General features: G+C 32.1%; 1 protein-coding gene across 1 annotated transcript; it reads left to right on the forward strand.

Annotated features, from left to right (window-relative positions):
• Window positions 1–10,821: 10,821 nt before the first annotated feature.
• LOC140888678 (uncharacterized) lies at window positions 10,822–12,237 on the forward strand. Its single transcript, XM_073296397.1, has 5 exons — window positions 10,822–10,898; window positions 11,070–11,106; window positions 11,262–11,472; window positions 11,662–11,818; window positions 11,970–12,237. Exons 1-5 carry the CDS (start codon window positions 10,830–10,832, stop codon window positions 12,156–12,158), a joined length of 663 nt encoding a protein of 220 aa, XP_073152498.1. The 5' UTR covers window positions 10,822–10,829; the 3' UTR covers window positions 12,159–12,237.
• Window positions 12,238–12,944: the final 707 nt, after the last annotated feature.

Consider the following 12,944-nt stretch of genomic DNA (forward strand, 5'->3'; position numbering starts at 1 on the left):
CAAAGTACAACTAGGTAGCTCTACGCTATGTTGTTGTTGTTTTTTTTTTTTTTTTTTTTTTTTTTTGGCTTTCTATTTGTTATTTAAAATATATATTGAGATTATTTATAACATAATATATTATAATAATATTATTATGTTATTTTTAAATATTTATTTATTTAATAATATATAACTAAATTATGGTTTTAAATTATATTATCAATTGAATAAAAAATAAAATTTTAATTTCATAATAATTATGAATTTTATATGTAATTGTTTTTATATTAATATTATTTTAATGTTTAATGTATTTTAACAGTAATTTTAATTCTCTAAATTATTTATCTCTAATTTAATTAATTAACAATGAATATAAAAATACAATTTGTTGAGAAAAAATTAAGAAAACACCCAAAATTTATTGAAACCAAAATCATAAAAATTTATTTACTTACATAATTTAAAATTATTATATAAACAACTCTATTTTAAATTTTTAAGTTGAAATTTGAAGGTTGTAGTGAAACATCTAAGACTCTTTAAACTTAAATGCGGAATTTTTTTTTTTTAAAAAATAATAACAATACATATATGCCCATACATATATGTATCACATTTAAAATCAAATCCTGCTACACGTAATAATTTAAATAAAAATAAATAATTAAATAATTTAAAAGGGTTTCATGTGAAACATCCTAAAAGTACTACTGATTTTTTTTTTTATCTCTATCTCTAATTATAAAATAATGAATATAAAAATATATATGCAATATATATATATATATATATATATATATATACATCATACTTAAAAATAATTTTTCTTAATTTAATATGCATCTACACGATAAACATAAATAATAATAAAAGTACAAGCATGCAACTAAATACCTAACATTAATTACTAAATAATCATTTTTAAAAATTTCCATAATAAAATTCCTAAATAATATCTCTTTCACAAAAATCCATGAAAACTTAGAAAATAAATACTTAAATCTAAAATCCATGCATATACTAACAATCCAAAATAATAAAACATGTGCGAAAATACATATTTTATATCTCAACATAAATATCGTGATAGAGCTATGGTCACGGGTTCTAGCTGCCTGGATACTCATACGCCCTCGCCGCCAGTCGGGAACACATTATCATTATTGACATTTTGCTCACCTGCACCATTTAAATCTAGTGAGCCTAGAGGCTCAGCACGTTCTATCCTTACATAACAAAATGAAACCACACACAAGCACACATCATATAAAATACGTAAATATAAATATACATGCATGATCTTAAAATTATATGCATATAAACATGAAATAAAGTAATAATACTGATTTATCATAATGCTAAACATATATCATCATACTTAATAAATCTCATAAAATAACTTATCATGATTTTTTAGTTCTCAACATGTCGTATCCATGTCGGTGGCATCATACTAAGCGATTGATCAATCTATAAACCAACGTACGCAGCGGTGGGGTTTCCACCTCTGTGCTGCCACTTCACCAACCCTCTCAGCTGGATCCATAAGCTCATCATACTTATACATCATTAGGAAGGTCACCGGGCCCAGGTATCCCGGCCTCCAACCACATCACTTTCCACCTTCACTTCAACTTCCATAAAAATATATTTTTCTTAACATACATTTAAACTTATCATAAAAATTCTTACATGATGCATAAACTAAAAAAAAATCTCATTTATTTCTTTATTTCATGAAAATTCGCCCGTAAATATATATTTTATTTATTTTCTTAAAAATCATACTTATATATCTAATAAAAATGCATGCATGAATTAAATATATATTTACGGACCTTTTAATTTTTCCAAGGACTTGTTTGAGCTGCTGACCACTTAGCTTAAACCTATAAATTCCTAGACTGACACAATAAGTAATTAGCCCAACATGACCTGGCCCATTAATTCTCATGGACCCCTAGATCCATGTAAAACTAATAAGCTCACTAAAACATTAATTAAATCCATTAAATTACTTAGAATTAATCAAATAAATTATTAACTAGTTCATTAACCTATAAATTAGACCATTAAATTACTAAACCCGACACATCTTGGCCCAATAATTCTCATGGATCACACGGCCCATGACAAGTTAGTGGACTCACTTCATTAATTAACTAAGCCCATAATTAAAATTAAACTAGTCTAATTAATTAATTAACTCGAGCCCAAACTCATTTATTATTAACTTAATCTCTTATTTAATTTAAAATAAAAATACCCGAGTCCAACAATATAACCCAAACCCGGATCAAACTAACTTGACCCATTATATTTTAGACCCAACCCGGACCCAAAAAACCAAGCCCGGCCCGCCAAAACACAAGACGCAACCCTAGCCTTCCTCTCCCAAAGCCCAACTCACGGCAGCCCTGAGCGGCTTCATAAAAACTGATCGTGCCGCCTGCTCGGGCCACCTTTAGCCGTGATACCACTGCCCATACTTAGCTAACATCCAGGCGGTTCTAACGCAACAAATTTGACTTAAAACCAAGCTCTGTAGAAGGAGAACGAACCAAAACAACAGAACCCCCCTGCTGTTGTACGCGCAGAACGTGACTCGACACTTCAGGCCGTTTGGCCGCCCAGCTCCGGCCACCACCTTCCGGAGCACCACCTGTAATACCTTCCCCAAGGTCTGGCGGTTCTAACCCCACCAGAACCAGACCCTAACGCACCCTATGGACCAAGAACGAGCCATTTTTCTGAAACTGCTCAACCTGTGCCAAATCTGTCTTCTATAGTGCAACCAGCCTAAACCAACGATTAAGCCCTATGAACCACCATACAATCATGACCCTAAGGACCCTAACTCAGCCCTCAACCAATGTGGTCAGCCCCTCAAACAGCCTTAGATCAGAATATATGAAGAAACATGGGTTATGCACCTAAAAACGTGAACCATGCATGATCATGTGAAGAATTTCATTCAAAACCACAAACGCATACATAATCTGATCATTCATGTTTAAAAAGAACTGTGTAATATGATTTAAATGGTGTTCAAGAATGGATTCGAGACGTGCCTTGATGAATTTTTGCAAGAAACGACGTCTAAATCGCGTGTACGGCTTTTCTGGACGAACGAATCTTCAAACTAATTTAAAAACCTTGAAGAATCGGCTATGGAGGCTAGTGATTCTGCTGTAAAAAAATGTGGGAGAGGAGAAGGAAGAAGGTGGAGGCGGCTAGGTAGGAAGAAACGTAAATAGAGTAGGGTTTTAGGAGATAATTTAACATAATATAACTAATAATTAATTAGGATAAATATATACTCTAAATATATAGAATTTTAAAACTCTTAAATACAATATAAATATGATATTTAACCTTAAATCCCGAAATTATAATTAATGGGATTTTTAAAGCTTAATAAAAGTCATTAAAATAACTTATTTTTGGTAAAAACTAGCACATAAATAAATATATATCTAAATACCATAATTTTCTTCAAATTATACTTTAAAATAATATTTTAAGGCTCCTAAAAATCTCATAAAATATTTTGGGTGAAAACAAACATCTCGTCCGTCCACGGTCCCGCCTAAGCGATCATAAAATAAACTTTCTCAAATAAATTCATAAATAACATCATACCGATTTAAATGCCGAAACAATATTTAAAACATGCCAATAAATCACATAATTCACATAATAACATATAAAATTAATTTAACACATTTTCACATTATTTTAAAATTATTAAATCTCTTAGTTATGCATGCGGATTTACGTAGCAAATTTCCAGACGTTACAATTCTATCCCCTTAAATGAAATTTTGTCCTCGAAATTTGATTTAACTTAGTCGTCTAATAACACATGACTAAAATTTTTCAAAACTAATTTTCAAACTTAAATCCCAAAAACATAACTTAATTTATATATCTAAAATTCAACTTAAATCTCAAAAAAAAATTCTAACTTGTCAAACTTAAATCTAAAATCATAACTTAATCTACAAATCTAAGCGTCAAACTTACGTCTCATAAATTATCAAACTTAATTTTCTAAACATATATCATTCTAGTCATCCTGGTGTGTAACGCATCTCAGAGGCATACTCTAATTTCCATAAATTCTCTACGTAACTGCATTGCATAACTAAGTATTTTTAAATTTAATACTGTCATAACTTCAAATTCTCATTTTCATATATATATATATACATCATACTTAAAAATAACTTTTCTTAATTTAATATGCATCTACACGATAAACATAAATAATAATAAAAGTACAAGCATGCAACTAAATACCTAACATTAATTACTAAATAATCATTTTTAAAAATTTCCATAATAAAATTCCTAAATAATATCTCTTTCACAAAAATCCATGAAAACTTAGAAAATAAATACTTAAATCTAAAATCCATGCATATACTAACAATCCAAAATAATAAAACATGTGCGAAAATACATATTTTATATCTCAACATAAATATCGTGATAGAGCTATGGTCACGGGTTCTAGCTGCCTGGATACTCATACGCCCTCGCCGCCAGTCGGGAACACATTATCATTATTGACATTTTGCTCACCTGCACCATTTAAATCTAGTGAGCCTAGAGGCTCAGCACGTTCTATCCTTACATAACAAAATGAAACCACACACAAGCACACATCATATAAAATACGTAAATATAAATATACATGCATGATCTTAAAATTATATGCATATAAACATGAAATAAAGTAATAATACTGATTTATCATAATGCTAAACATATATCATCATACTTAATAAATCTCATAAAATAACTTATCATGATTTCTTAGTTCTCAACAGGTCATATCCATGTCGGTGACATCATACTAAGCGATTGATCAATCTATAAACCAACGTACGCGGCGGTGGGGTTTCCACCTCTGTGCTGCCACTTCACCAGCCCTCTCAGCTGGATCCATAAGCTCATCATACTTATACATCATTAGGAAGGTCACCGGGCCCAGGTATCTCGGCCTCCAACCACATCACTTTCTACCTTCACTTCAACTTCCATAAAAATATATTTTTCTTAACATACATTTAAACTTATCATAAAAATTCTTACATGATGCATGAACTAAAAAAAAAATCTCATTTATTTTTTTATTTCATGAAAATTCGCCCGTAAATATATATTTTATTTATTTTCTTAAAAATCATACTTATATATCTAATAAAAATGCATGCATGAATTAAATATATATTTACGGACCTTTTAATTTTTCCAAGGACTTGTTTGAGCTGCTGACCACTTAACTTAAACCTATAAATTCCTAGACTGACACATTAAGTAATTAGCCCAACATGACCTGACCCATTAATTCTCATGGACCCCTAGATCCATGTAAAACTAATAAGCTCACTAAAACATTAATTAAATCCATTAAATTACTTAGAATTAATCAAATAAATTATTAACTAGTTCATTAACCTTTAAATTAGACCATTAAATTACTAAACCCGACACATCTTGGCCCAATAATTCTCATGGATCATACGGCCCATGACAAGTTAGTGGACTCACTTCATTAATTAACTAAGCTCATAATTAAAATTAAACTAGTCTAATTAATTAATTAACTCGAGCCCAAACTCATTTATTATTAACTTAATCTCTTATTTAATTTAAAATAAAAATACCCGAGTCCAACTAATATAATCCAAACCCGGACCAAACTAACTTGACCCATTATATTTTAGACCCAACCCGGACCCGAAAAACCAAGCCCGGCCCGCCAAAACACAAGACGCAACCCTAGCCTTCCTCTCCCAAAGCCCAACTCACGGCAGCCATGAGCGGCTTCAGAAAAACTGATTGTGCTTCCTGCTCAGGCCACATTTAGCCGTGAAAACACTGTCCATACTTAGCTAACATCCAGACGGTTCTAACGCAACAAATTTGACTTAAAACCAAGCTTTGTAGAAAGAGAACAAACCAAAACAACAGAACCCCTCTGCTGCTGTACGCGCAGAACGCGACTCGACACTTCAGGCCGTTTGGCCACCCAGCTCCGGCCACCACCTGCCAGAGAACCACCTGTAATACCTTCCCCAAGGTCTGGCGGTTCTAACCCCACCAGAACCAGACCCTAACGCACCCTATGGACCAAGAACGAGCCATTTTTCTGAAACTGCTCAACCTGTGCCAAATCTGTCTTCTATAGTGCACCCAGCCTAAACCAGCGATTAAGCCCCATGAACCACCATACAATCATGACCCTAAGGACCCTAAATCAGCCCTCAACCAATGTGGTCAGCCCCTCAAACAGCCTTAGATCAGAATATATAAAGAAACATGGGTTATGCACCTAAAAACGTGAACCATGCATGATCATGTGAAGAATTTCATTCAAAACCACAAACGCATACATAATCTGATCATTCATGTTTAAAAAGAACTGTGTAATATGATTTAAATGGTGTTCAAGAATGGATTCGAGACGTGCCTTGATGAATTTTTGCAAGAAACGACGTCTAAATCGCGTGTACGGCTTTTCTGGACGAACGAATCTTCAAACTAATTTAAAAACCTTGAAGAATCGGCTATGGAGGCTAGTGATTCTGCTGTAAAAAAATGTGGGAGAGGAGAAGGAAGAAGGTGGAGGCGGCTAGGTAGGAAGAAACGTGAATAGAGTAGGGTTTTAGGAGATAATTTAACATAATATAACTAATAATTAATTAGGATAAATATATACTCTAAATATATAGAATTTTAAAACTCTTAAATAAAATATAAATCTGATATTTAACCTTAAATCCCGAAATTATAATTAATGGGATTTTTAAAGCTTAATAAAAGTCATTAAAATAACTTATTTTTGGTAAAAACTAGCACATAAATAAATATATATCTAAATACCATAATTTTCTTCAAATTATACCTTAAAATAATATTTTAAGGCTCCTAAAAATCTTATAAAATATTTTGGGTGAAAACAAACATCTCGTCCGTCCACGGTCCTGCCTAAGCGATCATAAAATAAACTTTCTCAAATAAATTCATAAATAACATCATACCGATTTAAATGCCGAAACAATATTTAATTAAAACATGCCAATAAATCACATAATTCACATAATAACATATAAAATTAATTTAACATATTTTCACATTATTTTAAAATTATTAAATCTTCTAGTTATGCATGCGGATTTACGTAGCAAATTTCCGGACATTACATCATGCATGAAACAAAATAGTAAGTGTTCCATGTTTAAAACTCAACATAATAAAATAAATGTATCTTAAAACATCCCATAAAACTGCAACGGTCACGGGGCCACTGTTCCGTGAACTCATACGTCATCACCACCGGTAGGAGCTATATAAACATCATCTGACTCGCCTGCACCATATAAGCATAGTGAGCCTAGGGGCTCAACATGTCTAAACTTGGATAACAAGGTTTAAAATAATGCATCACATAATCATACTAATACATATACATGATACATGAGCATGCATGGAAATATTTTTCATAACATAAATACTGAAACATAAATCTTAATCATAAACATCATCTTTCTTCATCATACATAACATAATTGAGCATTGTATTTTTGAAACAGTCTATGGTCATATCCGTAAGTGTGACGCTTATCTGTGCCGACTGATCAGTCTCATAAACCAACGTACGTGGCGGTGATAAATCACCTCCTATGGTAGTAAACTACCGCATAAATCATATATCATATGGTGGATAACCACCCTTATGTCACACTACTTCAAATTCCATCAAGAAAATATTTTTGCTCAACTCATACATAATCATAATCATAACATAAAAAATTTCATGAATGCATGCACTGAAAATTTGTCCGTAATATATATTTAATTTATTTTTTATAATAAATATACTTATACTTAACATATAAACTTCATGCATAAAATAATTAAATATATATTCCGGACTTAATTATTTTTCATGATTTGGTCCAGACTGCTGGTTCTCTACTAAGCCCCTTAACTGACTTAAAGCCCATAAAATAACTTAAAGCCCATAACTAAATAACTAATTTTAAAAAAAAATATAATTTTTACTAAAATAAAATACTTAATTATTATTGGGCTTAAATAAAAATATTTAGGCCCATTAACTAATTAATTCCTAAAAATTCATTGGGCTGACCCATAAAATCACTGACTGGCCCAAAAATTCCTATGGACCCACGAGCCCATAAAAATAATTGGGCTAACTTAAAAATAATTTTAAAAGCCCAAATAAAATTATTTGGAAGCCCAAATAATTTTATTTCTAATTAATTGACCCAAAAATCAATTAAAACATAATATATGTAAAAATTAAAATACTCGAGCCCGGCCCACCTAACCCAGACCCGGACCGACCTGACCCGACCCCTGACTACCTGACCCAACCCAGAACCCAACCCTGACCCGAAACCCAACCCAGCAACCAAAACCCGAACCCCCCTCTTTCCCTTCCCCTCGGCGGCGGGCAGCAGCCAAACAAGGGCTGCTGCCACCCTACTCCGGCCGCCTCTAGCCAGAGTACCACCGCCCAGACATGGCCCACGTCTGGGCGGTCCCAACCCACCATGTCTCAGCCTGAGCCATGGTCCAAGCCAAGAAGCCGAAGGCTTCTTCTCATACACCCTAAACTGCAGCTCTTTGACCAACTCGACCCTAGACCTGAACCTAGCTGACTCCAGCCTCTGTAATCCGATCATGGCTCGCTTCCTAGGACCCTATCCCACCTCTGACTCAAGCCCTAGCCTCTGGACCGAACCATGCAAGGCCAAAAGCGAGTTATGATCATGAATGCACCGAAACATGCAATAATTCATTCATACTTGCAATAAATTCGAACCATGGCTAATAAATTCTGAAACAAAAATATCATTCATGCATAATAGCTTATATGATGGCCAAATAAAAGTTTTAGACATGCCTTTTAATTATTGGATGAAGATTGATGCGTTTTCGGGGCTCCGGGACGACGAACGGCCAAAATCCTCCAAGAGAAGTGATGGATCGGCTATGGAGGATAAGAAATCTGGAAAGTGGCATGAGAAAGGTTGAAGAAGATGATAGGAGGCGGCTGATAGGTTTTTGATCGGCTAAAAGAATTAATTTTAGGTTTAAATTTGAGTAGATAATGGGTTAATAATAGATATTACTTAATATAAAGATATTATACCTTAAACATAATATTTTAAACTCTCAAATAATAATAACAATCTGATAAAATATCTCAAATCTCGAAATATTAATATAGGCTAATTTTAAAATTTAATAAAAGTCAATAAAGAGACTAATTTTGACTAAAAATCAACCCTTAAATAAATATATAATTAAATACTAAATTTTTCATGACAAAATACCTTAAAATATTATTTTAAGGCTCATAAAACTCATAAAATATTTTTGGCTAAGAATTTTGGTATCTCGTCCGTCCACGGTCCCGTCAACGCGATCAACTCTATAAAATTCTCAAAAATCTAAAAAATCCTAATATTGCGGGTTAAATGCTTAAATAAATTAAATCATGCATATAAATCACATAATAACACATAAATATCATTTAACCCAAATATAAATTTTAAATAATTATTTTTCTTAATTATGCATGCGAATTTACGTATTAAAATTTTCCGGGTGTTACATGTAGTATGTTTTATTAATATGTGCATGCTACTACTCTTAGTAGCATGCACTTTTCATTTAAGCTTTTTTGAATAATTTTTTTAATTTTTACTAAATTATTAAAAATCGATATATGATTAATTAAATTATATAAATTAAAATTATTATCATAAACATTTATATAATTTATCTTCAGATTATATTTATGTGTGATTGTTTATTAAGTTTATTATTTTAAATAAAATTAAAAATCGTTAAATAAATAATATGTTTAAATATTAAAATAAATAAAATTAAATATTTTAAAATAATTATTAAAATATATTTAATTTTTAATTTATTAATATTTCTAATGAATATTTATATAGAAATTATTATTTTAGATATTAATGATATTTAATTTAATTATTGTGTATAAAAATATTTGGTAGAATAAATTTGTTGTTGTGAATAAAATAATAAAGAATATTCCGAGAGTATTTTTTTTAGTGTAGAGTTTACAATAAATGAGTTGGAGATGAGTTTTGTATTTGGTGTAAGAATTACACTATCTTGAAGTTAGTGTTACACCAAGATAATCTAATGAGTTGGAGATGGCCTTAATTAATATTCCAGGATTTATTTTTTGACGTACTGTAGTAAAGTTCAAACTCAGAAGACCCTAGGCTATGTTTGGTTCGAATGATGAGATTATTGAATGATTACTAAATAAATGATTAAAAAAAAGATAGATAATGATATGTAATGTGTGGTGATAAATCTAGATATGTTTGGTTTGATATTTATGAAAAGGTTTAAGAAATGAGATTTTAATATTATGACCAAAATATCCCTTATATATTTTTTTAAAAAAAGTAATAAATAAATTTTAAAAAAGGGACAAAGGATATTTCTGGAATTACAGGCCATGACTAACAAATTGATTGTTAATATTGGGGTGGGACGTGAGTTACCTTCTCCCACTCTATCTAACTTTATCCTTTACATAATTGATTGAACTGGTTTATTATAAACTATACCAAACAAAGGTTTGGCCTAAAAAACAACCCATAAACCCACTCAATAACTAGTAATTGCTAGAAACAAGCTCGGGTCACATTCATTCTTGCACTGTTGCATTTCATTATTATAAACTATAACTAATGGTGGAAGCTAATTTGTCACTATATATATATATATATATGTTGTCAGGGGCAACTCCGAAAATGGTGCTGGATTTGATGAATGTGAAGGGGCTTACCATAACCCACGTCAAGAGCCATCTTCAGGTTAAAGTGAGAGAACCCTAGCTTTACTTATTAATAGCTAGGGTTAAGAATTCTTAATCAAGGATTTTGCCTTATGACATCACACACACACAAACACAAAAACACAAACAAATAATAAGATGTAGATATACAAAATGTTCGTTGGTTTTAAGTTACACAACATTTTGTGACGGACAGATGTACAGAAGCATCAAGCAGGAGCATATGATGCAAGGTACGTAAGTTCTTGATATATTATTTGCCCCAATGAAGTTTTTTGAAATTTTATCGTCCCTGATCCTAGAGTACCGACTCCACCCTAGCTAGATATTAATAAGAAATTTGACGTAATTAATTACTGTTGGTATTGAATATGTATGTTGACCTCAGAAGCAGAAGCAACGAAAAACAAGAAGGTGCGACCACCCACTCCACCGCAACCAAATATTGATCATGTACGAACTTCAGGTAACTCCAACCACTACAAGTATCAGGGACCGGTTGCCACCTATCATGAGTTCTGGCCCTCATGTGAAGAAACCGTCACCCGTTTCGTCCCCGGACTTATCCGTCCAACAACCACCAGGCCTGTAATATTGGCGTAAGATTGTCTACATGCATTTTGTTTACTGCACATATATGATGCTATATATATTATGAGAACCGTGGTAACACATATATATACAGTACCTTTTAAAAATATGGAGTATACGATTTATTCGAAAGATATCAATTTGATGACAGAGTATTTGCAATAAAACTTAATTTAGTTTGGTGTTCTAAATCGTAGGCTAGAGAAGCTCCCAATCAAAAGGGACGAATTAACTGAACAACGTCCACATTTCTCATCATTTGCAAGGGAAATACAATTGGGGTGTTATGATCAGAAGTCCAATATTGCTCCTGTCCTTTCAAAAGATTATTTCAGGAATAATCCCCCCTTTCAAGTAAGTACAAAGCCGCTCTACGTAAATTCTAGCGAGATTTTTTTATAATTATATGTTTGATGACCATTAATATCCATCGGTATATATATATATATCTGTTAACTATGTGGTTTAGATATATTATATAACAATTTTAAAAGTATATTTGCAGGAGAAGCTGCAAGTGTTGCAAGATGTGAAAAGTTCTACTGGTTACAGGTATCCAAGGTCCATCGTAGAAGATCAAGAATGTGAGTTCAAAAGGGGTAGAATGGAAAGTGATCAGAGGAGAAGCTTACAGGCATCGACCTCCATAGATGTGAATCATGATCTTATTTCTCTGGAGCTAACTCTTGGTTAATTATATGACTAACTAGCATGTGTAACATGCCAGAGTGATTTTCGTGGGGCATTATATATATTGATTGACCTGTGTTAAATTTGCATGGACCGCTGAAAAGTTTTATTAGGACAAGTGATCATATAACATTTGTGTTGATTACTTTGATGAATATTTTATCCTGGCCTGGAGCCAGCCAGCTTTAATTCCCAAAAGCTCCTCCCCACGGGTAACATACTCATGCATCAAGCTTTGACCTCCTGGAGTCGGGTTCTCAAATTAGGTAGGCACTTGGTAATTGGATCTTGGTTTGATGCAGTTATTTTATGTTGAAGCACAAATATTGCATGATCGAATTGTTATGTGACGACCCGAGTTCTAATATCTCATTTAATCAAATCATCATAATTAATAGACAAGAATCAAAGTCTAAACAAAATAATTTTTTTTTTTTTTTTAAAATTTGAGCACCTCGCTCGATCGGTGAAAAGCTGCCGATCGAGCGAGCATGTAATGCCCAGAATTATTTAATTTTAATCCGAAAATATTTAATTTGGGAATATTTGGAGTTTTGATTTAAATTCTAATATTCTTAAATTATTTAGAATTGAAATTGAATGAAATGAGAAGCTGAGGACCAAATTGCAATTTTTGAATAGTTGAGGGGCTAAAGTGCAATTATGAGTAAACTTATCAGAAATTGAAGGGATTATTCAGCATGCACGTGTGATTCTTTCCAAAGCATCAGATTTCCAAGCCAAGGAAGAACCGAGAGCAACAGAGAATTCTTCCAAGCTTTTCTTCATC

The sequence above is a fragment of the Henckelia pumila genome, chromosome 1 (genome assembly GCF_033568475.1).
Source record: "Henckelia pumila isolate YLH828 chromosome 1, ASM3356847v2, whole genome shotgun sequence".
Lineage (NCBI taxonomy): Eukaryota > Viridiplantae > Streptophyta > Magnoliopsida > Lamiales > Gesneriaceae > Henckelia > Henckelia pumila.

Excerpts from the sequence above, each read along its gene's own strand:
- LOC140888678 (XM_073296397.1), top strand. The coding sequence starts at position 10,830 with ATGGTGCTGGATTTGATGAATGTGAAGGGGCTTACCATAACCCACGTC. Across the intron at positions 11,473-11,661 it reads ACCAGGCCTGTAATATTGGC|GCTAGAGAAGCTCCCAATCA; the intron begins GTAAGATTGTCT and ends TCTAAATCGTAG. Across the intron at positions 11,819-11,969 it reads GGAATAATCCCCCCTTTCAA|GAGAAGCTGCAAGTGTTGCA; the intron begins GTAAGTACAAAG and ends GTATATTTGCAG.